Source organism: Phoenix dactylifera, chromosome 2 (genome assembly GCF_051530095.1).
Source record: "Phoenix dactylifera cultivar Ajwa chromosome 2, Ajwa_hap1_PhDact_Kaust_v1.1, whole genome shotgun sequence".
In the NCBI taxonomy this organism is placed as follows: Eukaryota; Viridiplantae; Streptophyta; class Magnoliopsida; order Arecales; family Arecaceae; genus Phoenix; species Phoenix dactylifera.
Window position 1 is genome coordinate 7719452 of NC_143191.1, and position 25845 is coordinate 7745296.

Consider the following 25845-nt stretch of genomic DNA (forward strand, 5'->3'; position numbering starts at 1 on the left):
GTGCGATGTTTGGGAGGAACAGCGGAGGGGGACTGGCCTCCTTCTTATCTCCCGCCTCCGAAGCGCGGTGCTCCGCGCCTCCAAGTTGACACGTGGCGGAGATCGGTAGCTTCGGAGGTCATCAGCTCCCCGCCTCGCTCCACCTATCTCCCCCCTTCTCAATCTCTTCCGTGCCGCTTCAGTCTTCGCACCTGCCCCCTTCTCTGTCCGCTCCCTTCTCCACTCTCTCTCTCTCTCCCTCCCCACCCTAAACCCTAATTGTTGGGCGGCTTTTTCTTCTTCTTTTTCTCCTTTTAGGTAAGAATTTGGGTTCCGATCGTCCGATTGGTGGGATTTCCGCGTGATTTGACGTAGTATTTTGTAAATTGGAACTCTAAATGCGTCGGACTTTTTCTTTTTTTGTTTTTTGCTGTTTTTGATGGCTTTTGTTGAGTTATCGAACCGGAGATTGCGGTTTCGGAGATGATGTTGGAAGAGGCAACTGAATGAAACTTTTGATGGATGTCTTTTAGGTGTTTGATCTTTGGGTTTGGATTTTTCTTTCTTTCTTTTTGTACGATTTTCGGTGGATGCTGATCTGAAGGCGATTAAACATGGAAGTTGCTTTTGATTTGTCGTAAAAAATACTTTTTTGGTTGTTTATCTAGTAAATGTTGGTTTTCGATGGATGCTATGATTCTTTTTTTTTAGTAAATTCTTGCCTTATTTTACTGATGAAATCACCAAAAAGCCTAATCACAGTTTTGGTTATCTTGCTTTTTTAAAAGAAATCATATAGTAAGCGGTTGCTAGAAATCAGACGAAAAGTCACTTTTAGTTGGTCGAGAGGATCTACTTCTGTGATCGTTTTTCTTGTAAAAACGGATTCTTTGGTAATCAATTTCTTGCCTTATTTTACTGAGATCATCTCATAGGTTGGCGATCTTAGTTGTATAAAGAATCCATTAATTAATTCTGATCTATTTAATAGGGACATATAGCTTGTTCTGACTTAGATTTTTGTTTGGAACAATCCAAGGGTCTTTTAGGTTTCTGTGGATGTTGGAATTGGAGGATGGTATCATTGTTAAGCTGGAGGGCATATAAGGTACTGTGAACTGAAGTGCTCTCGAGATAGTTATCCTCCATGGGGGGAGCTTGTTCAAGGAAAAGGGACCTGGTTGACGAAAGTGATACACGGACAACCTCTGGACGGTACTCTAAAAGTGGCAGTTCAAAATGGTTGTTGTTCTCGCTGCCTCGCTGTGTTGTGGATGTTGCTCGGAGAGGGCAGGGGAAGTGTCCCTCCCTTATGGATCTTTGCGTTTCAAAAATTCGTGAGGTATTTGCTTTTGTGTTTTCATAAATGGCTTTTCAATTTGGTTTTGCCTTTTAAAAATATGCTCCCATTGAAAACTTATTATTTTCTTTCATTTCTTGGGTGATGGCAGGATATCAACCAGTATAGCAGCTTTGCCATGCTACCCAGAGATATAAGCCAGCAGATATTCGATGAATTGGTGGAATCTCGCTGCCTTACTGATGTGTCTCTGAAAGCCTTTCAGGATTGTGCTCTTCAGGTAACATTCTCCTGCAGTTGTTTATCATTACAAAATTGTTCAGTCTGACAGGTGATGACCTTTGATACCAAAACTTTTCAGGGATTCCATTCATATATAGCTATTATATGCAATAATATGGTAATGACCGTACGTGATCTGATAATAGTAGTTACATTGTGGTAACAACTAGATGGAGCTTAATCTTTAGGGAACTGTTTTTTTAATCCAGATTATTAACGTAAGTTTCTAATCTGTATCCAAATCCATTCTGATGGTGAAAGGCTTCTTTGTCATTATTTCTGTTGAATATAACTTGTAGAGTACAAAATCTGGAGTTGAGAAGCCTTGACATATATGCTGGAATTATATTGTGCAAATTTATGGTGTTTGATATTATACAAGTAGCATCTACGAATAGCTGGAATTAATTCACTCCTTATAATTTATTTTTATCACTTTAAACAAGGCATCTTCTGCTTTAAAGACATGTTCATCATAAAATACATCTGCGAGAAGCTGTCACTGGTGTGCTTGCTGCTTACTATGAAGTTTGCGTCGCAGTCTGGACTAGTTTTGGGTAAATGAAAATTTACACAGTTCTTATGCATTGCTTTTTGATAGCATTTAGTACCAATTAGTTGGCTACAATTGCTTACAATAGTTACTTCAAGGAGCCTTTTCTTTGTATGTTTAGCTGTGAATGTGAACTCTCAAATTCTGTGCACCTATGGTATGATCAATGTGGGACATGTTCCTATATATCCCCCCCCTAAATTCTTACCTGAAACCAGGATATCCATTTGGGAGAGTACCCAGGAGTGAAGGACAATTGGATGGGCATAATTTCTTCCCAAGGGCAATCCTTGCTTTCCCTTGATATTTCTTATTCTGATGTAACGGATTCTGGGCTGGTCCTTCTCAAAGATTGCTCCAATGTACAAGACTTGACATTTAATTACTGTGACCATATTTCAGATCATGGTCTTGAGCACTTGTCTGGTAAGTGTCCTGCGGCTATCAACTTCATTTTTTGCTATAATAGATCTCTTATATGAATATTTTGCCCTTTCTTTTATTTGTTAATCTGTTTTGAATTATCTTGACACATGGAATGAGTAATTATTATATGTAGACAGGTTGCTTAGAAATCTGTGCAGAAATGCATGATCTGCTTGCCAGCCACTTTAATCTCGAGACAGTCACCCCCATGCCTTGTATTGCCCCACAATTATTGTCAGGACTCAGGATATAACTAAATAAAGATAAAAAGGGAAAAAGACAAAGGGCAGATCATCTACTTCCACATCCTATGCAACCTGTTTGGACATGACAATTACTTGCATCGAGCTTACACATAATAGTAGGCATTGTTTTGTATTATTGGATGGTTGACATCACTGATATGATCATTTTTGTAATGCATACCTAAGCTAGAATTTTGGGTACGTATTATTGGAGTCAGGTTGTGTCTTCTTAAATTGCTGATTTGATGTGGTTACCCTTCAAGAAAGGGATATGCAACTCCAATAGCATACTCACAAGTTTTGGGCATTGTCAAGAGAGTTCTAATCAGTGCAACTTTGACCTTGAACTTGCAACTTTCATCCCAGAAAAGGGACATATGACTCTAATTGCAAACTCACAAGTTTTGGGCATTGTCAAGAGAGTTCCAATAAGTGCAACTCTGACCTCGAACCTGCAACTTTCATCCCATCTGTATGTGTTGAGTATTGACTTTTTTATTGATCAAAATACGATTTAATAATTGGATCGGTTTTGGACATTTGACTCTCAGTTTGATGGTAGCCTTGGGTGAATGGGTGCTAACATCTTGGTCAAGGTAATCAAATGTGAACTGTAAAGTAAGGGTTCTGCCATGAAACCCTAGAAGACAAATTGACATATCAAATTGTTTTTCCTTAATCCAACTAGGGAATAACCCTCCAAGATTCAAATAGACTTTAAGAATATCTAGAAACAGAGACAAATCAAGGTTTGCATGTGGAATCACTATCACCTTTGAGGCACACATTATAAGATAAATATTTGAGCTCAAATTTAAGCCCAACAACCAGTGTAGCACCGATTTTTAAAAATAATTATGGTTTTGTGTGTTTAAAATCAAGTGATTGTGGTGTAACCTATAATCGATTACTACATGTGTAGATTGATTTCATAATAATCAATTATGGTGCGATTGATTAGACTCAGTAGACACTTCAGCAAATACTCATCATCCCAAAAGATCATCTTGGAGGTATGTGAACGCAAAACAAAATATGATAGATATCTTATTAATGAAGCCTAATCAATCAAATATAACTAGTGCAGCAAACTGAAAATGACTACAACAAAACAATAAAAAAATACTGCCAATAAACTCGGGTTTCAAGTATGTGATAGATGGCAACGATGGTAATGATGATGGGTGGAGATAATGATAGATGGACGAAGAAACGTGGGCTGGGCAAAAGATGGTGATAGAACTAGTCGGATAATTACCTTTGCGAGTTTGGTTCCTCCAATCCAATAAGAATCTTCAGGTCGCGCTCCACCAAGGTATTGAGATGAAGGATGACGGGGTCAAGAAGGTGGCTCCAAGAAGAAATAGGTCAAGAAGCAGGATGAAAGTGGAAGAAAAAAGGTCTCTCAGGGCTTTGCCCATGGTGGCACTCACCTTTTTAGGATTTTTTTTCTTCTCTCTTTTTTTTTTTTGGATGTTGTCCTTCCTTTTTATAGGCCGAGTTACTGTTTTGTGAATAGTAACTGGGTCGGATTACTGTTTCGTGAACAGTAACGGGTCAGGTTACTATCCCATGAACAGTGTTTTTTTTCTTTTTTCTTTTTCTCTTTGTGCTGTTTTCTGCAGATTTCTGCGTATTTCTGCAGATTTATGTTGTATTTTTTTTTTCTCTTTTAACTTCCTTCCCCCCTTCTTTCATACATTCAACAATTCTATTTTCAAGACTATCATACATCCTCTTCCGTTCCTAGAAATGAGTGATGACTGTGGGCATTGAAGAAAGGCTAAGGCTCAAGCAATTAAGTGTGGTGGTTTGGAGTTGGGTTAGGCTTTCTATCACACCTAGGTGGACCCTTTTTGCTTGGCAGTACCAGTATATGACTCGACTGAAAATCCAAGCCTAAACATAGCTTTGGATGGAAAACACAAAAACAATAAAAAACATAAACTAAGTATAAGTTAGAGTCCTAAGACTACATTAGATTGACTTTTAAGGGGTTATTTTGTTATTGTAAGAATCTGCTGTCTACTTGTGGAAGGTCCATATTTTCAGGCTGTTCTTTTTGGATTCTTTTATTTAATTGGAAATAGCTGGGCGGGTGTACTAACATTTAGAAGTGGTCTGGATCATTAGTAGCTCATACCTGCTGCTGCTGCTGCTGTTACTATTATTGTTTTCTTATCACTGTCATCGTGATAATTGTTATTGTTGTTATTGTTATTTGATTAGTTGGAGCTCTTTTTTTTTTCTCTTTTAACTTCCTTCCCCCCTTCTTTCATACATTCAACAATTCTATTTTCAAGACTATCATACATCCTCTTCCGTTCCTAGAAATGAGTGATGACTGTGGGCATTGAAGAAAGGCTAAGGCTCAAGCAATTAAGTGTGGTGGTTTGGAGTTGGGTTAGGCTTTCTATCACACCTAGGTGGACCCTTTTTGCTTGGCAGTACCAGTATATGACTCGACTGAAAACCCAAGCCTAAACATAGCTTTGGATGGAAAACACAAAAACAATAAAAAACATAAACTAAGTATAAGTTAGAGTCCTAAGACTACATTAGATTGACTTTTAAGGGGTTATTTTGTTATTGTAAGAATCTGCTGTCTACTTGTGGAAGGTCCATATTTTCAGGCTGTTCTTTTTGGATTCTTTTATTTAATTGGAAATAGCTGGGCGGGTGTACTAACATTTAGAAGTGGTCTGGATCATTAGTAGCTCATACCTGCTGCTGCTGCTGCTGTTACTATTATTGTTTTCTTATCACTGTCATCGTGATAATTGTTATTGTTGTTATTGTTATTTGATTAGTTGGAGCTCTTTCAATGAACTTTGTGCAGTGTATCTCTATAATGGACTGATGCTTGTAATGAATTTTTTGTTAATTTCAGCAAGCGATGCTTTTTTCTGGCAGTGGGTATTGGATAAAGGACTCAATATTTTATGCTGTCTATCTTTATCCTTTTTTTCAATTTTGTCTTTGCTACATGGTCTTCATGGCCTTAATCCATCAATTAATGGCAGTACCAGTCTTTACATTTTCTTTACTTGTAGTGCAAGCTACTATTTATGAACATTGAGAAAGACAGGTTGATGATGGTGTCTGTTTTTGCTGTTGATCTTTGATTCTGCATGTGTGCAGGGCTCTATTTTGGCAATTCAAAATCGTTATGTATCTTGTTGTTGCTTAGACTTGTTTTTAGAATAGGAAAGTGCTCAGGCCTTGGCAACCTTTTCTCGTGCTACTTCTGTAAATGTTTTCGAAACTACATGAACTAGTTTGAATGGGGTAGGTTCCCGATATTCTTTTTTTTTGGATTTGTTATTTAACACCAACTAAATAATTAATTTTAGGTTTTCCTTATACAATTTTTTGAGTTTTGTTTAAAAGAATTCTACAATGCTAATAGATTAGATATATCACTTCCTCTAAACATAAGGGTATAAAAATAATGGGACAATGATACATCATCACATGAATATTACTCTAACTTATTTTTTTTCAGTATACTTATCAATTACGGTGAGTGAGATCATTGACACTGTTCTGAATTCTGACCTTTTTTTATTTGGAAGTTATTGTAATCTTCCTTATTTATTTTTTCTTTTCATAACTGGACATCATTGTGATCGACATTTGCTTTCTCCTTGAATATTCACTGTCATGTTGTTTCTTCTTCCAGGTTTTTCAAATTTGACAGCCTTGAGTTTTAAGAAGAGCAATGCTATCACTGCAGAAGGAATGAAGGCTTTTACCAATTTAGTTAACTTGGAAAATTTGGATCTTGAGAGATGCTTGAAGATTCATGGTGGTCTGATTCATTTGAAAGGTTGTCTTTTCTTTTCTCTTTTCCCCCCTCTCCCTCCCTCTCGACTTGCTGTAGAAATGCAGATCTATTGGTTGTCATGTTGCAGTTTGATGTTTAGTATGAAGAAACTAGGAAACATAGTTGAACCAAAATAAAAACATTGTTGAATCTCAAATCGATTTATGTGCTGCTAATGGTGTCAGTTTATGTACCTGCATGGAGTAGTGCATCCTCATGCACGTGCACATGTTTTGCTTAAAATTGGGTGGACATAACATAGTCAAGCAAGATCTCTGCACATGAATGTGCATGTGTGTGTATCCATGGATCATTAGCAGTACGACCACTGGTGGTCAAGAAAGAATAGGATGAGTCTACTATGCTTTGACCCTGGAGAAGATCCCAGGTTGACTTACTGGCCCTCCCCCTCCATGTGGTCCATGTGGTGGACTTCTTCATGGAACAAGACAACTCTCAATCAATCAATCTATTTATGTGGGAGACATGTTACTCTCTTTCACAAAATGCACTGGAAAGATTATACTACATACAAGCGTTTTCAAACATTTCGTGACTTCATGATTATGAGCAAGAAGATCTGCCATCTTTTTGGTAGTAAGCCATACATTTCATTGACTTGAGTAACCCCACTCTTTTGCCAGCATTCAATAAAAACTAGGATTTGGTCTCTGTTATGGAAGGAAATAGTGAAGCAAATCAGCCATCCAGCATCTCTAGACACCCCTCCTGTGCTATAAGGGAAACCTTGATGGAGTGGAATCAATATGGTTCGTTGCCCTTTAGATAGTTGCATCCATCTCAATCTAGGTTTGTTATTCCTGCAAAGGACAAATGTGTCAGTCTTCTAGACATTCCTCAAACTAACATGAGACTTTGTCCTCTAAAAAAGAATGGTGATGGCAGAAGAACATATCTTCTTGATGTCTTTTTCTACTTGATAATTTCTTTAGAGTGCATAAATTTCTTTTCCTTTGAGTACTTCTCTGCGAAGATTCACATGTCGGTGTCAGTGAGCATGCTGGCACTGGATGGCACGATATGTACTGTGCCGGCACATGTGCCATGCCATTTTGAAATTTAAAAATGTGAGAAAAGGATTTAGTATCCTTTTTAATATATAAATGTTAAAAAAGTTTATAGGTGCCGTGTTTGCCTATTCCAGGTGCCACTATTGCTCTTATGTCTTGTACATGCTATACCACTGGCATGCTGGAAGGAGAAAATAAGCTACATTGCTGTTATGTTTTTCCTTTCATATTCTTGTGTGGTCTACTAATCCATTAAGTTGTTATTATTTTCTTTGTTATACAGTGTTATAGTCTTCTTCACATATGCTTAATTTATGCCTCTTCAGCCATGTCGAAATTAAAAAAGATGAGAAAAGGATTTAGTACTTGTTTTTAATATATCAATGTTTAAAAAGTTTATAGGTGCTGCGTTTGTGTATGCCAGGTGCCATTATTGCTCTTATGTCTCTTACATGCTATACCACTTGTATGCTGGAAGAAGAAAATATGCTACATTGCTCTTATGTTTTTCCTTTTATATTCTTGTATGTTCGACTAATGCAATAAGTTGTTATTATTTTCTTTATCATACAGTGTTATAGTCTTCTTCACATATGCTTAATTTATTCCTCTTCTGCAGGTTTAACTAAACTTGAGTCTATTAATATCAGATACTGCAATTGTATAACAGATGTAGATATGAAGCCTCTTTCAGGTAGTTCCCATTTAGTTTTCTTTTTTCGTTATACTATGATTGCAATATTTATTTACTAGTTTATGATTTCTAGGGGAATTAATATCCAAAGAAAAGAGGGATAAGAAGAATTTATCGAAGGTTGAGTGTTGCCTTAAATTAGTAACTATTTAAATACTGGGCCTTATAAAAGTTTACTATGTTGCCACTGACATACAAAAGTCATCTGCATGAGCTTGTGTATGTAATGACCGTGCGTGTATACTTGCCCCTAGTTTGGTGTAATGCTCGTTGGTAGTCCTTTAATTGTATTTATTGAGTAGCTTTATGATATACAATATTCACCAGAGTGGGTGCTTTACAAGAACCAAAATATTGGAACTGTTGTGAATTTTTTACTGTTTCTGCTGGGCCTTTAGTCTTTTAAGATTTGATGTCTGAACATTGGATAGTTTTGAAGAAGTGAGATTTAACTTGATCGTTCAGTCTGTTGTGTATCTGGTAAACTATGTAGTATTAGTAGGATAACTTCTTAGTTCTTACCATCTATTATCTCATATTCAGATATTTGTAAAATTGATTAAAATGTAAGTTCTTCACCAATTTTCCCTCTACTGATTAAGACCTCATTGACATATAATGACGAAGTTTGCTTTGCAGGTTTTGGCTTGTTACATGTAACAGAGAATGTGTGCTATGGTGTTTTTTCACTAGGAACTTGTCTTATTTTTCTTTTGTTTCCACTATGGATGATACTTAACTGATTACACTTCTCTCTTAAAGTTGTTAGCATAAAGCTCTTGTTATTAGCAAATTTTATTGGAATATTGACATGTCTACTTTTGTCTTAGGTCTTATGAACTTAAAAGAATTGCAAATGTCGTGCTGTAGAGTTACAGATGCTGGCATTGCTCATTTGAAAGGTAGATATTACTAAGAAGAAATGTTGATTCTAATCTGTCAATTTGGTGTTTGTGATTTCTGAATTGCCTTTTTCAGTTTACCAATTTTTTTTTTAAGATATCCGTCTTTGAATTTGTCTAAACTTGTTTCTGATGTTTATTTGGTGCAGGTTTATCTAAGCTTTCTCACTTGAACTTGGAGGGTTGTCCAGTGACTGCTGCTTGCTTGGAGGTTATTTCAGGTACGTCCACCCCCTCTTTTTCTTGTATTTCAGGTCCTTGATCTTTGTTCACTTTTAAGATTCAACCCCCATGAGAAATTATGTAGACAGATACACTTTATTTGGCTTTTTAGCTTGGTTGATTGATGAAAAGCCTTTACCCTCTTGTTGTAGTTTGTGTATATGGTAGAGAACCAGTTGTTTAGGACTGGGCTAGGCCCAGTGAGCCTGGGCGCTTTAGCATTTTCTCCACTACCTTGTATCCAGTGCACCTCCATTGCTAGACCCAATTACATCTAACCAGTGCTTTTCCTTTTTCACAAACCTTTCATTTTTGAGCCACCATTTAATGTCCTGTAGTGTATCTTGAACTCACAACCTCCTCCATGGAGGAGCAAAGAACCCACCTTTGGGTAAGATCTTTACCCTCTTTCACCAACAAGCTACCAGATTTCACCTGATGTTAACCCCCATAATCAACTTGTTGGAAGCAAGGATTCTAGTCCTGGTGGGATGTTCCGCCGGATGTTGGGATAGGGCATCAAGCCAAGTGTTGGGAAGAAACTACCTAAGTGTTGGGAAGAGACTGCCCCACCGTCATCTCAACATCCTGTTTGGCGCATCCTAGGACATCCCCTATCCCAATTGTTGGCATGGGATGGGATGGCAGCACCTCGCGTTCCATGGAAGAACCAGGATGGCCCCATTCCTTGGGATTTGAATAATTGCTTGGAAGGCCTTAAAAATCAAGTGTTATATGTCGGTGGCTGATACAAGAGGACTCAGAATGTCTAAGGAGAATACTGGCAAGAATTAGTCCTAGAATGTGCTAGAGGAACTCTAATAACAAGGTAGTCTTGAAAAAGTTTTTAAAACCTAATGAAGTTAAGGGAAGAAAAGAAAAAAGATCCCTCTGACCTTAGGAATGAAATTTTCTTTTTTTTTGTTTTTTTTTTTTTTGGGGGGGGGGGATATCGTACTCAACTATCATATTTTGGTTTGCTATTGCAGCTCTTTTTACATATTGGTTTGTCTTTCCATGTCATTGCGTATATTGGTACAGTATGACGTGATTAGTGCACTGTGCTGACCCCTGATCATTTGATCTTGAGCTTACTAGCCATCCTTCTATTGCCCATACTGTGCTATTCTCATGTTCAATTTGGGGGCTAGGTTAGACATAAAAGAGGTAGCCAATATATAATATAATTTCCATTATTCTTTTTCTAATTAAGCGTTGCCAGACTAATCTCTTGTAAGAGTTGCCGGCTGGCTAAGAGAATTTGGAGAACTGATGAAGTTGGTGCAATGAAAGGGCTGAAAATACAGACTGAAGTGACAATATGGTTGATTTGTATGAATATTGGCTGCATATATTTGGACATTCCCTTCACTCAGCTTTAAGTATGGCCTGAATTAACCTGTGTTCGTGGAACCTCATTCTCACTCAACCTCCAGCAGCAATCCCCTCCCACCCCAACCCCCCCCCCCCCCCCCCCCCCCCCAAAAAAAAAAAAAAAACAAAAAAAAAAGGAGGAAAAAGACAGTTGTCCTTTTTTTTTTTTTAATAGTTTCTATACCTTTTTATCTTTATTCTCGTGCTGAAAATTAAGATTGAAGTGACAATATGATTGATTTGTATGATTATTGGCTGTATATATTTAAACATTCCCTTCACTCGACCTTAAGTATGGCCTGAATGAACCTGTGTACCTAGAACCTCATTCTCACTCAAAACCTTCAGCAACAATTTCCAGATCCCTAGAAGTCCTTATTTTCATTTTGTTTCATTTGATAAAATTAGGTGAAATATATATTTATTAACTAGATTTTCCACTTTTCAGTAAAACTAAATCATCCTCATGTTCTTGTCTTAAAAAAAATCTAACCTAGGTTTTGCATCGCATTCCTTCCTCCCCAAAAACAAACTTGGGTGTCTAGCTGCAAGTTTTTAAAACCAAAATACAGATGTCACTTTATGATGGTTCTTTTGACATACTCATGTAGTTGTGTTTAATTTACCCTCTTTGAAAGATATTATAAAGTGCTTTGCAATATCTCATGTTCTGCAGCTTTTCTAATCCTCACTTTAAAATGTCTTAATTTTATCATAAAAATTTGTAATATATATTACATCATTATCGTTTTCTTTATCATCTATTGTAGAGGATTAATTAAGAATAGATATTACCTCAAGGATCTGTAACCTTGAATGTAGTTAATCATGAATCCTTTATGTTGCTTAGATTTGAATCATGTCTTTTCTCATGTTTTCTTAGCGCAATTTATCTATTTTACTAGTGTCTGTCTACATGTCTCATCTTTTGCTTCGTTAATCAAGAATTCTAAGGCTGCCCACATTGGATCTCTTCTAATTGTATGCTATTATGGATATCATTTTATTGGAGCGCAGCAAGTGAGATGACCATTGCTTTCACTTTTCACAGGGTTTATTTCACTACTGATTTTGAATCTCAACCGGTGCGGCCTGTCTGATGATGGCTGTGAGCGGCTTGCTGGTGAGTGAATGAGAGGCTAGATATATGGTAGTTGCATGAAGGGCCTATTTGATCATGTTAACTGGAATCTGTGGATAATGTTACATGTGATGATAGTCATATCACTTGTAGTGGATAGAAAAATATGGTTTCGCTAGATGTAAATAAGAGATGTAATTCTAAATGAAATAATGTAATAAGATCCGGTAACAATTATTACTTTATGGCATGGTTATAATAATCTTACTTTGGCCATAATATTATAATATGTTTAAAGTAAAAATGATATGGTTATTAATAATTTTATATATTATAATACATAATGTTATTTGAATAATACTTATGATATATCTGGAATGATAGGGTGAAATAATATAAGATACATGCAATATAATAATATTACATATTATAAAATATAGTTATTATAGTCGCATTTCTGAGACCCCTTATTGTTCCATGGTTGGATTGAGATAGTATTGTCCTGACATTTGGGGCCGCTTGGTGTCCCGACGAATCATGGGGATGCTTTTTTTTTTAACTACTTTTTTGTTTCTTTTGTTGTCTGTTGTTTATTATTGGGAGGAGAATATCGGGTTTGTAAGATGATTTTGGCCTAGAGACCTGATCTGAGGAAAAAAGACTGGATCCGAGCACCTCCTTTCCCCTTCTTCCTCTCTTTTTTCTATTTTTTCTTCTCCTTCCTCTCCTTTCTCTGTTCTCTCCTTTCCTTCCTCACCTTTCTCTCCTCTCTTATCCTTTCTCATGTGCGAACCGCCCCGCAAGCAACAAAAGAGTCTCTCTCTCTCTCTCTCTCTCTCTCTCTCTCAGTCTTCCCTATCTCCTCACTCACTCACACATGCACTCACTGGGTCCTGCCCCTATCTTGGTTGGTACTAGCTGACCTGGGCATTCACCTAGTTTGTCCCTAGCTGGTACAAATCAGGACTGTCCAAGATGTCTCATTTTACAGGGGACTTGGGTCTCATAGTTTCCGCAGGACTTTGTGGTCTTTCATTGGTCTGGTTCAGGCTGCCTAGGATTGATCGGGTCCAACCAAGACTTTGATCCATAATATCATATGATTATATTATACATTATTATATTAGATAGTATTATAATAAAATTATTTTGCATTATATTTTATATTTTTAAGAAAGAAATGTGAATAGTATTATTATGATATATTATTTTACTTAAATGATGATGTTATTTACATATTAAAAATGCTTTAGATGTTATAACATGCTATATAATGTTTATATAATTAAAAGAATAGCATGACTCAACATTACATAATATATTAGTCTGCTACATGATGATTGCTCATTAAATATTTCATTTTAAAATAAATTAAAATTTTTTGGATGTTCTATTATAATTAAAATTGATTTAGATATTATAAATGCTATGTTAATGTTTATATAACAAAAAATAATTTTGTTATTTTGATATTCTATAATAGTGTATTGTGTGTTATTATCATGGTATAATATGTTAATTTTTTTTTTTATACTGTATGCAATCTTATATTACCATAATGAACTAATTCATAATGTTCTTGTGCAAACCTCACCAGGCACCAGCTTAATTATTATAATTAGACCTACAGTTATTCTGCTTGTAATTTGAAATACCACATATGCATCCAAAGATTTAGTTGTGGCTACTATTTGAATATTGGACTAGATATATAAAAAACAAACAATGGATTTGAGTCAGCTACAATAATTGGAGATGAATAGGTTTTGATTGCAAACAGTCAAATAGGTTTTCAACTATTTCCATGATGTTCATGATTTAAAATTGATCCTGCCTTTTCCCTCTACTATGTTATGCTAAAAAAAAAAGACTTGGAGGAAAAGAAATATTAGGATCCAACAAAAGAAATATTGATGCTTGAAGTGTTTATTTGGCTTTGCATGATAGAACATTCTCTTGGTTCTTAACCTTGAATTTCCACTATGTTTGAAAACTCAGTTTTGGTTCGGTTCTGGCCAGGCTTGTAGAATTCAATTTCGGCAGTTTCAGTGGCTTTAGAAGTTTCACTCCAAGTTTTGGAAAAAAAGAATCAAGGAAAAATACTAAAAGTTGAAATGATGTAAGAATAATAAATCAAAGCAGGAAAAAGTTATTCCACAATGTCTGAAAATCTTTTGCATTATATAGATTCTTCACATGTATTTTTTTTAACAATTTTAGCTGAAACTAATATTGCACATAAGTACTTGTCTTTTGTACTGTCACTTACCTCAACATTAGTTAGTCGAAAAACATGTATTGGCAATTGCAAAGCTTTTTCAATGCCTAATGCACTTTTTTTTATTCAGAACTCAGAAATGTGCTGAATATGTTTTTTTTTTCTTTATCATGATTTTAAGTTTAATTGGCCGTGTTATCAAATACATCTAGTTATAAAATTTGATATTTATTTTATACAAAAGGTATTATTCTTGTGAGGTTGATTGTATTTAGTTGTTCACATGGCCTTTATATAGTAATTAACACTTTTTTTAGTAAACCTTGTCTCGTCAATGGTTGTGTTTATAACCTATACCATCTTTTAATTGAAGAAAAAGAAAGAAAAAAATTGAAGATGGATATTGTAAAGCATATGTACTCCATATAAATAAAGAAGTGACCCTAATATGACATAAACACCAAAATAAAACTTCAAAAAAAGCATCAGGTTTTGATTTTGGTCATTATTGGCTGAATTTGGCTAAAACAACCAAAATTGATTATTCATTTGAAACTGACTGGAAAGCACAGTTTTGGTTCAGTCGCATCTGAAACCAATCAATTTTGGCCATAAATGGATTGATCTCGGCTGAACTTAAAACCTTGGTTTGTGCTGGTGGTTCCATATGACACATGAGAGTAGCAAATTTCGAGATTATCTTTTCTTTTGCATTAGTTATGCAACTTGGTGAGTGGATTGACATGCACAAGAAGAGCCTTCTTTGACTACATACGTTGGCTGGAGAGAGATAGTTCAAGGTTACATGAACGTTTTGATATATTATGCATAGTGCCACTACATCAAAGGATTATATGGACTTCTTAAAGAAAAATAGCTTTGTCATTTGCTACATCATCATTTAATTGGCTTTGGATCTTTAGGCAATGTATCATGACTCTTGTTCTTTAGGTAGATTCAATATATCATATAAGTTGTTATCATAGTAATATTCAATGATTTGTCTAAATTATTTATCATATTCTATGTGCATTAGTTTACCTTTTTCCCTTTCCTGCCTAGTATGAGTATTGGTGTATTCTTATGTTTTAGTCAATTTAGTCAAGCGTCTCACTTGGTTAGCTATTGCATTTAAGGGCTTTTGAGGTTGAAAGTCTTGAACCTGGGGTTCAACAACATCACAGACGCATCTTTGGTCCATCTAAAAGGTAAGCCTCCTTCACATTTTTTTAATTCTTTTCGCTTATAGGTGTTCGGAGGTTTTCATATGCCTTTTCGGTACTTCCATTGGTCTGTGTAATATTCGAACATTTTACAATATGCTAGTGAATTATTGAGATCAATGAGATGAAAACTAACTTCATGCGAAACAAAGTTCATAGAGAATTCTTTTTCCTTGACTTTACACTGGAAACTGATCTTGAGAGCTTATAGGCCTTGTAGAACTGTTCCACTGCACACGTACTGGTGTTATAGACGTTGTGGTAATGGAGAGCATTTTCTTTACAACTTCTAAGAATTTGCCATCTCCTTGCATTGCTTCTTCATTAGAGGGTCAGCCTTGGCACAATGGTAAGGTTGCTCCATTGTGACTTGGGTGTCACGGGTTCTAAATGCAGAAAAAAATCCCTTTGCATGCAGGGGTAAGACTGCTTATATATGACTCTTCTCAAACTTTGCAGTAGCAGAAACCTCGTGCATTTGGCCAGCTTTTCATTGCTTCAACAACTTGTCCCCTTTGAGACCCATGATGTAACTTTTGTATTCCTGCTTTAGAATCGAAACGAATGTCTTTTCTTCAATGACAAGCATTGGTTTCTATTGGCTTTCCAGACCATTTTTAATTGCCTGAGTTTGTTTCTCTACATGCTTGAATTGGTCATAACTTGGCTTTGCAACATGCTTGAATTCAAACATGGAAGTATTTTAACTATATTCTCTTTTGCACAAACATCCATTTAGATGGATACCCACAAACACCCAAGTGCATGCACATATAGACCTGCTTTATTTTTAGTAGTCAATGAGAATTCTAATTGTCTTGTGATATCAGAGTCACCTCCTTTTTTTATCACATATGCTTTTCTTAAAAAGTCTTGCTGAATGTAGATTTGATCAATTTGGAGAGCTTGAACTTGGATTCTTGTAAGATTGGCGATGAAGGTTTGTTAAACCTAAAAGGTAAGTTGTTAAGATTGCATCTACGATATGCTTTCAGTTGATGCTTGGAATGTTTCATGGTAGAAGATATACTGGTGAAAAAAGATTTTAGTGCCAACAATGTATATTTCAGATAGGCTTTTATATGATGCTGGCAATTTATGTTTATTATTTCACTCATTGGTCTAAATTTCTATAATAAATACTGATCAAGATTGATCTATGTCGAGAAATTTATTTTTATCTGTAAATTTCTGCTAAAATTTTCAATTGACCAAATGAGGGACCACTGATTGCTATTATACATGTAAATAATTTGCCACAACTTGCACTGGTCGAATAAACATATTGTAGTCAACCATTCTTGTTCGTGCTTTAGGTTATAACTCCATCGTTACGCATATGAACCGATTTTTCTCAATATGTTAAAGGTTGATTAAAATTGATTATAATTGATGCAAAAATTGTATCAAAATGCTTTCAGTGAGAACAAAAAAGGTGTTACATAGTCCTTGGCATGTTTTTAGAGATAGTTCCAAGTTCCAACAATCGAGGGAGCTTTAAAAATGAAATTGTGGAGCATATATTGAGATGTACAAAATGTATCAATTGCTAGGATGTTACTGAAGTACATTATCCTGACATGGATTTAAGGCCCCAATTAAGTCAAATTTGATGTACGAATATGTAAAATCAATGATTATAGATGACTTTGAGTGCAAGTTGCCAAATTGACTTCTCATAATTTAATTCTTGTTCATTAATGGTAGTCCTCAAAATTACTTTGTCAAGGGTTATCATTATGCTCTTACATTTCTTTTTTCTTTTTCATCTATTCATATCTTGAATTTTGAGGTGAGATAGGAGCGCAATCTGAAACCTCATTGAAGTTAAGAAAGCAAGTAGTGTACCTTCAAAACCAAATTTCATTCCTAGCCAACAGCTGGGCCCAAGTTTTCTTGAGACTGCACCTGTAATTGTGTCCCTTACCTCTCAATTGTAGCAGAAGCCCATCCCCTAGTCATCATAAGATTCCACCTGCAACTGAAGGGTAACACTAAATCCTTTTGTTATATTAGTCAGTCTATAGGGGAAGACCTTTGGTTGATCTAAGGTGTATCGAGTTGGCCCTGGATCTCATACTATTTTGCAACTAAATACACAATCAATGTTCATCTTACGTGCTTCAAGGTAGTTAAGTAAAATATTGGTGGAAATATATTTTGTTGTTACTTGTGAGATCCTTATCAGCATTATTGTGTTTTGTTCCTCTTAAGGCCTTTTGCAATTGAAAAGCTTGGAGCTGTCAGACACAGAAGTTGGAAGCAATGGACTTCGTCATCTCTCTGGTTAGCCTTCCATCTTTTGTTTTAATGCAAAAGTTAGTGTGCTTTTATGAAATAATGTTCACATTTATGTATTCGTTGTGATGATCATCGAAAAAATCATGTAATGGTTTTGCTGGCCTTTTTTGTAAGTTATTTAGTTGGATTTTGGTTACATGGCATTAAGTGCATAAATTGGCCTTGCATTATTATAGATATTGAGTGTATACATAAAAAATGTAAGTGTGCTTTATGAACTATTGACAATTATTATGTGCTTTTCTAAATTAAAAAGCATGCTCTTTCCTGTACTAATGGATTGACTAATTTCATGCTTATTGCGAACTCTTGTTCAGCAAGTGTTTTCTTAGGGCTATTATTTTACATTCACTTATTCACTGCTTATCTCCATTGATGATAAGTTTCAGATCTTCTCTCATACACCAAGACCTTTGTTGAGAAACTTCATAATATAGTCAAATGCATTTTGGTCATCAGAATATTCTCTGGAATTGGTATGACTTCAAGGTTTTATTCATGATGGCCAGGGAATTTAGAACGAGCCTACAAATGCTGGAAGATTGCTGTTATTATGCAGTACTTGAATGATGGCTGGTTTGGATTGAAGGAATCAAGACCATTCTATTCATCCAGCTCCTCCCATGACCCTATTCATGATCTTCATTTCCAGGATATTTAGCCCTTTAGATTATGTTGGTAATCACTAAAATATATAAGTTATAATGTTTTTTTCTAACAATTTGTACCCCCAAGATTTGAAGACGTCGAGAGATTATCTGGTTTCCAGTGGCAAGGATCTATGGTTAAGTAGCTTATTTTTCCCCATCTTTACAAACTTGAATTTCTTTTTCTACTCACTAGCAAGATTTCATTTCCTACAAGCCAGTCAAGAAAAAAGACTAACTTTGATGGTTATAGCTTCAGACTACTTGGGGCTTGTTGCTTATGCTTGGAACTTAAAAAGAGCATGGTTTAGACTTTAATAACTTTGATTGGATTAAGTAGCTTACAAACTTGAACTTCTTTGTCTACTAACTAGCAAGATTTGATTTCCTACAAGCAGGTCAAGAAAAAAGACTAACTTAGATGGTTATAGCTTCAGTAGTTTCCCCTCACACTAGTGGGAAGGTCATCTACAACGCAAGCTAGAGTTTTGTTAACAAGGATATGAAGCCCTGGGATATGTTGCATATGCTCTGAACTTAAAAGAGCATGGTTCAGAGTCTTTAGACTGTGATACCAAGATGACCATCAGGTCATCGCTGATCAGTGCAGTCATTGTTTTCCTATGGATATCATATACGAAAACTGAAAAGCACACTTCTTTTTTTAAAATTCACTTCTAAAGTAGCTAGAGATGCAACATGCTTGTGGCCCTTTGCATCCATTTTGGCATGTGGTTTTGCCTTCATAACCATGGTATCAAAAAACTAGCTTCTCATTTTTAGTAGGAGAATCTCTATCAAGCAATTTTGGCTGCAAGCTTGATATGCCATTCTTGTTACATTTAGTTTGTCAAGTAGCATTTGCGTTGCTACTATGAGATGACAAACATCAGCCCTCTACTTTTTTTAGTTTCTTTTATTTTTTGGTTTTCTTTTATCGTGGTTTTATATGATACTTAGAGATCCCATTTTTGCATTATTGACAGCAAGGCTACTATATTCATCAAGTTTTGTTTAGAGCTTCTACAAGATTGCTCATAATCATGCTACAATTCACTTATTGGCTATATAGGTTTTTGCTCAGGTTTTACCTATGTTTTGCATGCAGTAAGCTAGTTTTCGTTGCATCATGGTGTGGTCCTTAACACTCCATGTTATTGTTTTGGAACCATCAGTCATTCTATCTGGTTGCCTACTTGCCATCTTACTCTCCTCCTGGGATTTGATGTATTATAATGCTAAGCATGTTAGTTACATCAATATTGTTAGTCTCTCACTGTTTCTGCATCTTTGGTGATTCTCATGTCTCTGGATAGTATGAGCGTCAAGTTCTGGTCCTGCCTTCAAACGTAAAGGTTGAATATAATGTTATATCTGGTATCCTTCTTGGACTATTTAGTTGTAATGGGTCATTTTGACATGGAGGTCACTTCTGACATGGCTACCATGTATTGTGACAATTGGGATGCTTATTTTCTCTGACTATCCAGTGCTGAGAACATATGGAGATCAACTCTCCTTTTTGTTGCTCAGTATATTGGCTGAGAAGTTCCCATCCCCGTTACTCTTCCTCATCAATATGATGTCACAGTCCACTGGTTGTTTTGCCTTTGACGAACTACTACAAGTGTGATTTATGAATCATTAACATGATGCATGATAAACTTGAGGAGAATATTCTATTACCTTTTGTTTATATGAGAATTGTACGTACTATGCGCTTTGCAACGGCTTTGCACCATGGATGAACATTTTGTTATTATTCTCATTAGTGATTGATTTATTTAGTGTTTTCTTCTGATATCCTGTCATATTCTTTGTTGTGTCAAGATATACACTCCATATTGCTCGTATGAATTCTAGACGCAAGGATCTTTAGGGTTGCTTTCTCAAATGAAAGATCAAAGTTATGTTCTTATTAATTAAAAGACTTATTCAATGTCACTGTTTTGTAGGTTTGCACAACCTGGAGTGTATCAATTTGTCATTTACTTTGGTCACTGATAGTGGTTTGAGGAAGCTGTCTGGTTTGACATCCCTTAAATCACTTAATCTGGATGCTCGCCAAATCACAGATGCAGGCATATCAGCTCTTACAAGTATGTCTTTTTTAGAAGTTCCTGCACTGCTGCATTTACATATATATCAAGGTTCAAAATTTGCATATATATCAATGTTCTCAAAATTTACATATATATCAATGTTTAAAATTACTTACGGTTGTTTATTTATGAACATTGCAAGCACCACCATGTCAGGTTAGCTGCTATATGGTCGCATTCGTCGCTTTGTTTCCTCATCCATGTTTAATAGCTTAAACTTGTTTTCTATAAATAGGCTATATTGACACCATTGTGTTATAATGTGATATAAAAGAATGAGAAATTGTGCATTCCTAAAGTTCTCTTTTTGGAGGAAAGCACTGTTCTAACTGGCTGGATGGCTTGTAATTGTATACAGAGATGACATTTTTGTCATCCACTGAGGAGAGACTTTGACTTCACAGTGCAGATAAAACCATCACAACTGGATTTACTTCTCTGGGTCATCTTCTTACAATTGCTTGCTGCAAACGTTTGAATTTGTGTTTTTATTTATTTATTTATTTTGGTGTTTCTAAGCTTTACATATATTTTAGTGGATGAAGTTAACAAAATATGTGGAGATTGTAATAGTGTGATGTGGTGAAGAGAACCCACGTGAACAGGCATACATATCTACAATATCCATCAGCAGCAGTAAGCTTGTATTTATTAATAGTAACCAAAGTTTATACTTATACTTGAAGCTTGTTTTGTCAACTAAATGCTGTTTTCTGCTGATTGATATTTCTGGTCATCAGCCACAAACATGTGCATCATTCGACGACGAATCTAAGAATGCGGTGGTGGAGAATTAATATTTTAAGTTGTCCAAGTGTTTACCAAGTGAATGAGTTGAGTATCATGCAGTGAAGAGCAAGGAGGAAGGATCCAATGTTATATCTTTGGGGGGAAAGTGTGGTGAAGGTTCCACGAGTTTAGGTATTAGCAGGGCCTAAAAATGAATTTATGAACTATGATGTTTTGGACCATGTTCACATTTTTTTGGACTTCGTCTCAACGGATAGCTAATCTTATTCTTTTTGGTAAACCATGAACTCAGTCAACTTATTGTTGGCCAAAAGTAAGTTATACTTAGGTTGCAGGGACTACCCACTAATTTGAATGAGTCTAGGGACAAGACTTTCTGGCTGAGCCTGATTTATCCGGGACCATCAATTATATAACCTCTGGAAGAAGCCTGTGGGTTTTGGGATTATCCAGGTTACTTGAAATGCTTACATGAGAACCTAATGATTTTCTTTTCTTCCTAGTATACTTGCATCTCTTATGGAAATTTGTGATGATGCTCGAAAAGTCAGAATTTAGTTTTATGACGAGGGAAACTATGATCGGAAAATCATGGAGAATACTCTAAATTATTCATAAAATTCTTCAAAAAAAAATCCCAAAGGGTCATTATTAAACTTCAACAAATATGTTAACAGAAAAGTTTGCACCAAGATTCTGGTAATACTTATTTTTGTAACTTTAACAACTTAGAGATTTGGTTGTGCTCATTGTTTAGCATATTGGTTCATGCCATGTGAATGCAATTTTTTCTTTACAGCTTATGAACTAATAATACCCCACAATAATTCTTACAAGTGTGAGGTCACTCGTTCTTATGATAATTATATCTGTTCCCAATGGTATATGTTCTTGAACAAACTTAGCATAGATTATTAACTCTATTAGGTTTCTTTTGCATTTCTGTCTTGTTGTTGAGAAAGTTAGTATGTGTCTTAGGTTTTTCTTTTTACTCAAGTATTTTTCATCATCTGACTGTTCATGATGTGTTTGTGCCCCTGAAAGAATATCTGTTACTGGCCAGAAATGTCAATTCCCCAGGAAGTAACTAATGACCATAGAAGTCTAACCCTTATTTGGACTTTCTTCAAAAATTTTATCCCTTGTCTTCTTCCCTTTTCCCTTCTTGTGAACCTTTAAGGATTCCATGGGTTGTCTGGGTAAACAGTGCAAGCAGGCATTAAAATGATACCTGGTCAAGCATATTCTATCTCTATGGCATCTAGATCGTAAAATTCATGTATGCAAAAATAGGCAACTTGTGTGATACAGACAGCATGTTTATGTCAGAAATTATATTTGCTGTTAGCTACTTCTGCTGCGTTATCACTTTAATTTGTCCTTGCAGTTGCTCTTATTTATATATGGTAGTGCAGAACAAATTACTTCAACCTGTTTTGGTCTTCAGTACATATATGTATCAGTGTGTTTAGTTTCTTTGGACGTGGTGATGCAGGTCTTACTGGATTGACTCATCTGGATCTTTTTGGAGCTCGTATCACAGATTTTGGAACCAACTGCTTTCGATGTAGGTGAATTAATATAAATATTTACCTGATTTTAAAAATTGAAAGCATTTCATTACTCATCAGTGGTGGTTATCACTCAGCAGAAGCTCTGCTTCTTGGTTAAATTCATGCAAAAATATGAGAGTAATACTTTTTCATTATGATACTAGTTTATGTCCTATGCATCTTTCTTAGATATTGTCAGTCATGCCATTCAATATTGTAATTACCTAAGCTTCCACATCAAGTAGCACTCTTACAGCCTGCCAGCTATTGAAATTAGTTGAAAAGATGCCGTGGGAATCTGCAAGGAATGGACTTTCAGTTTTAGAGAGGCAAAAATCACATATCATGTGTTGCTCATGCTGCACAAATTTTTTTCAAGGATAAAGCTCGAGCTATCTCAAAATTAGATATATCCTGTTACTTCTCTTAGCTTGCTTGTTTCCATGCCTGCTGCTGCTTTGGTATTTGTTCACTGAATAAAAAATTATGTAGAGTTTCTTAGCAGTATTTTGCCATACATGTCATCAGTTATCACCAGTAATGTGCAAGACTGATTTGAATTCTGGTTAAAAGTCTAGCAAGGTTGTGCTTGATAGGTTTGAAAGACCCATTTTGGGGAAGAACTTGTGAGGAATCATCTTGTTGGGGTTTCCTGGGAACTGTCTTGAAGCCACATTGTTGAATTTACTCATGCTCGACATGAAGAACATGATTCTGCATTAGCAGAGGAACATCGATGAAATTAACGATGCAGGCATTGCTGGATTCTAGGCAATATAAAATAGTCTTGTAAATTTTAAGTTAACACTTTTGCTGCCAAGCATTTAAATGATTTTGTGTCTGAAGTCGGAACAAACTATTAAATGGTTAAGCAGTTAAAAAAAAAGTTCTATCAGTAAACCACTTTTTATTAAATTTTAAGGATGTTGATGTCCGGTTCTGAAGTCGACGTCAACTGTCCAAATTTTGTATTCATGTCTCAAACAGGGCAAGTGAGGGTCTTATTAATGTAACCTGTTAAGAGTTAGGAAGCCTACATCATTGGTTGCACCAATTTAATCTTTTGTAACAATAAGTCATCCTGTAATTTTGCATATTTTATGCTAATCTTTTATAACCAGAAAGGCATCCTGTAGTTTTGCATATTCTATGCTCACGCGACCAGGAGGCCACCCTCCAGATTTGACAAAGGAATTGTGTGATAGGGCGACTGTGTTAAGGCAGAAATCATAATTTTGATGGTCAGTTCTACATTGTCACGTTATGTAGAGAGGCAACCAATTTGTAATTGAACTTGGTCTCTCTCTCTCTCTCTCTCTCTCTCTCTCTCTCTGGTTCAGCTTAACACATTTGAGTATTCAATTCCCAGATGTTTGAATATGACAACAAATATTCCCTTTGCTTTAATCAGGTTTCAAGAACCTGCAGTCCCTCGAGTTATGTGGTGGGTCAATAACTGATGCTGGCGTGAAGAACATCAAAGACCTTACATCATTGACATTCTTAAACCTGTCTCAAAATTGCAACCTCACGGATAAGACTCTGGAATTGATCTCTGGTATTCCACTAACTGCTTTCAGCATTTAAGATGTCATTCTTCTCAAACATTTGCCTAGTTGTCGCTTTTCGCTTTGTTGTTTTGACACTTCATCCATTACAGGACTGACTGCATTGGTTTCTCTGAACGTGTCAAATTCACGCATCACCAATGCTGGATTGCAGCACCTGAAACCCTTGAAGAATCTGAGATCCCTTTCCCTGGAGTCCTGCAAAGTGACTGCTACTGAGATAAAAAAGCTTCAATTGGCTGCCCTTCCTAATCTGGTAAGTGTTCGACCTGAGTAATTCAAGGGCCAAGCCTGTCAATAGTGCATTATTGGGAAGGCTACCTTTGTATATATGAACGAAGACGGATGGAACTGTACATATGGATGGTGTTTAGTGTCCTGTCTAGTGGATTTCTAATTTAATGGTGGGGAAGGCTTGTGTGCTGCACGTGAAAGCATCTTTTTTAAAGCATGACACTGATGCTAAAGTGTATATATGCTTTGTCAGCATGATCTGCATGAGCCTGCTGTGGATTTGTAAATATATATGTATATATATATATTCAGAGATATAATAATCAGAGTTCATGTGCTGGACAATATTTGTGTTGCCTATTTTTTGAAGTCAATTAAAGGTATCTGACTGATCCTAGGAAAAAAAGAAGAAAAAAGCATCTTTAAATCTTTGACATTGATAATACCTTTACCTGTTGAAGAGTGGGAGGCACGTCAGCTTGTAGAAAGAATGGTTTGAGATTGATGCGTTGCAAAAGAATATGTGCAGCTATATTATTCTGCTTTTCGAGTAGTGCTATTTCTAGCTGTCAGTCTCAGCTGAGGAACAAAGAGAGATGCTGCATGTCAGCTGTTTACAGCTTTTTTGTGTGATTACCCAAGTATTTCTGCAGGAGAAAAAGAAAATGGCAGCAGGGATTAAGGAACCCCCAGGTGTTTTTCTATACATAAGCTAGTCTTTTGCATTATTTATACCCATGATAATTTCTTTTTTTCTGTTGATTAGAATAAAATATGTACTTTCATATTTTTAAGTCATGTCCAGCTGAAAAAAAATAATCTTTTATCTGATGAACGCTGCTTTGTGCAAGTTAAGCTGTTACTCTCCTGTATTAGGTGTTAAAATAGCCAATAAATGGCATTGTGTCAGGTAAAATAATCCTCAATAGAGGCAATCTTGGGCAAATCGTGCAATAGAAGCTGTCATGTGCTTATTTCTGCTTAATGGAAAAGGGGATAAACCTTCTTACTAATGAATGCTCATTGCAAATCTCTTTAAATGCAAGTAATTTGATTAGGGCCCGTTGCGGTCTTTGATCGACTCAGCGAACTGATCCAAATCAACGGCATTGTGGAATCAAATCAACTCTGAAGTGTCGTACGGTAAAAGCTGATTGAATCTGATTAAACCTTGAAAAGTGCATGTTCGTCTGAGTTTAACTACCATCCAGAAAAAATTGTAACCAAAGTGAGTGGATTCCATAGCAAATGGTTCATTTTTTGGATCTCATCTCAAACTCGTTCGAAGATTGGATCACTTCTAGACCATGCTAACTTATGGCCTCGCCCCAATA

General features: G+C 35.9%; 1 protein-coding gene across 4 annotated transcripts; it reads left to right on the forward strand.

Annotated features, from left to right (window-relative positions):
• Positions 1-24856, forward strand: LOC103715884 (Leucine-rich repeat family protein). Of its 4 annotated transcripts, none has more exons than XM_008803667.5 (16): positions 1-297; positions 1019-1321; positions 1431-1559; positions 2333-2540; positions 6468-6614; positions 8262-8336; positions 9167-9238; positions 9388-9459; positions 11886-11957; positions 15270-15341; positions 16243-16314; positions 17571-17642; positions 20260-20403; positions 22652-22723; positions 24121-24267; positions 24370-24856. In XM_008803667.5, the coding sequence occupies exons 2-16, from the start codon at positions 1127-1129 to the stop codon at positions 24552-24554; spliced, it is 1734 nt and encodes a 577-aa protein (XP_008801889.3). In that variant the 5' UTR covers positions 1-297; positions 1019-1126; the 3' UTR covers positions 24555-24856. The 4 variants fall into 4 exon arrangements, 2 of the variants coding, with proteins under 2 accessions (XP_008801889.3, XP_008801890.3); XR_016399112.1 differs by having other exon boundaries at positions 21-297; positions 22652-24006; XM_008803668.5 differs by having other exon boundaries at positions 21-297; positions 1029-1321.
• The last annotated feature ends 989 nt before the right edge of the window (positions 24857-25845 follow it).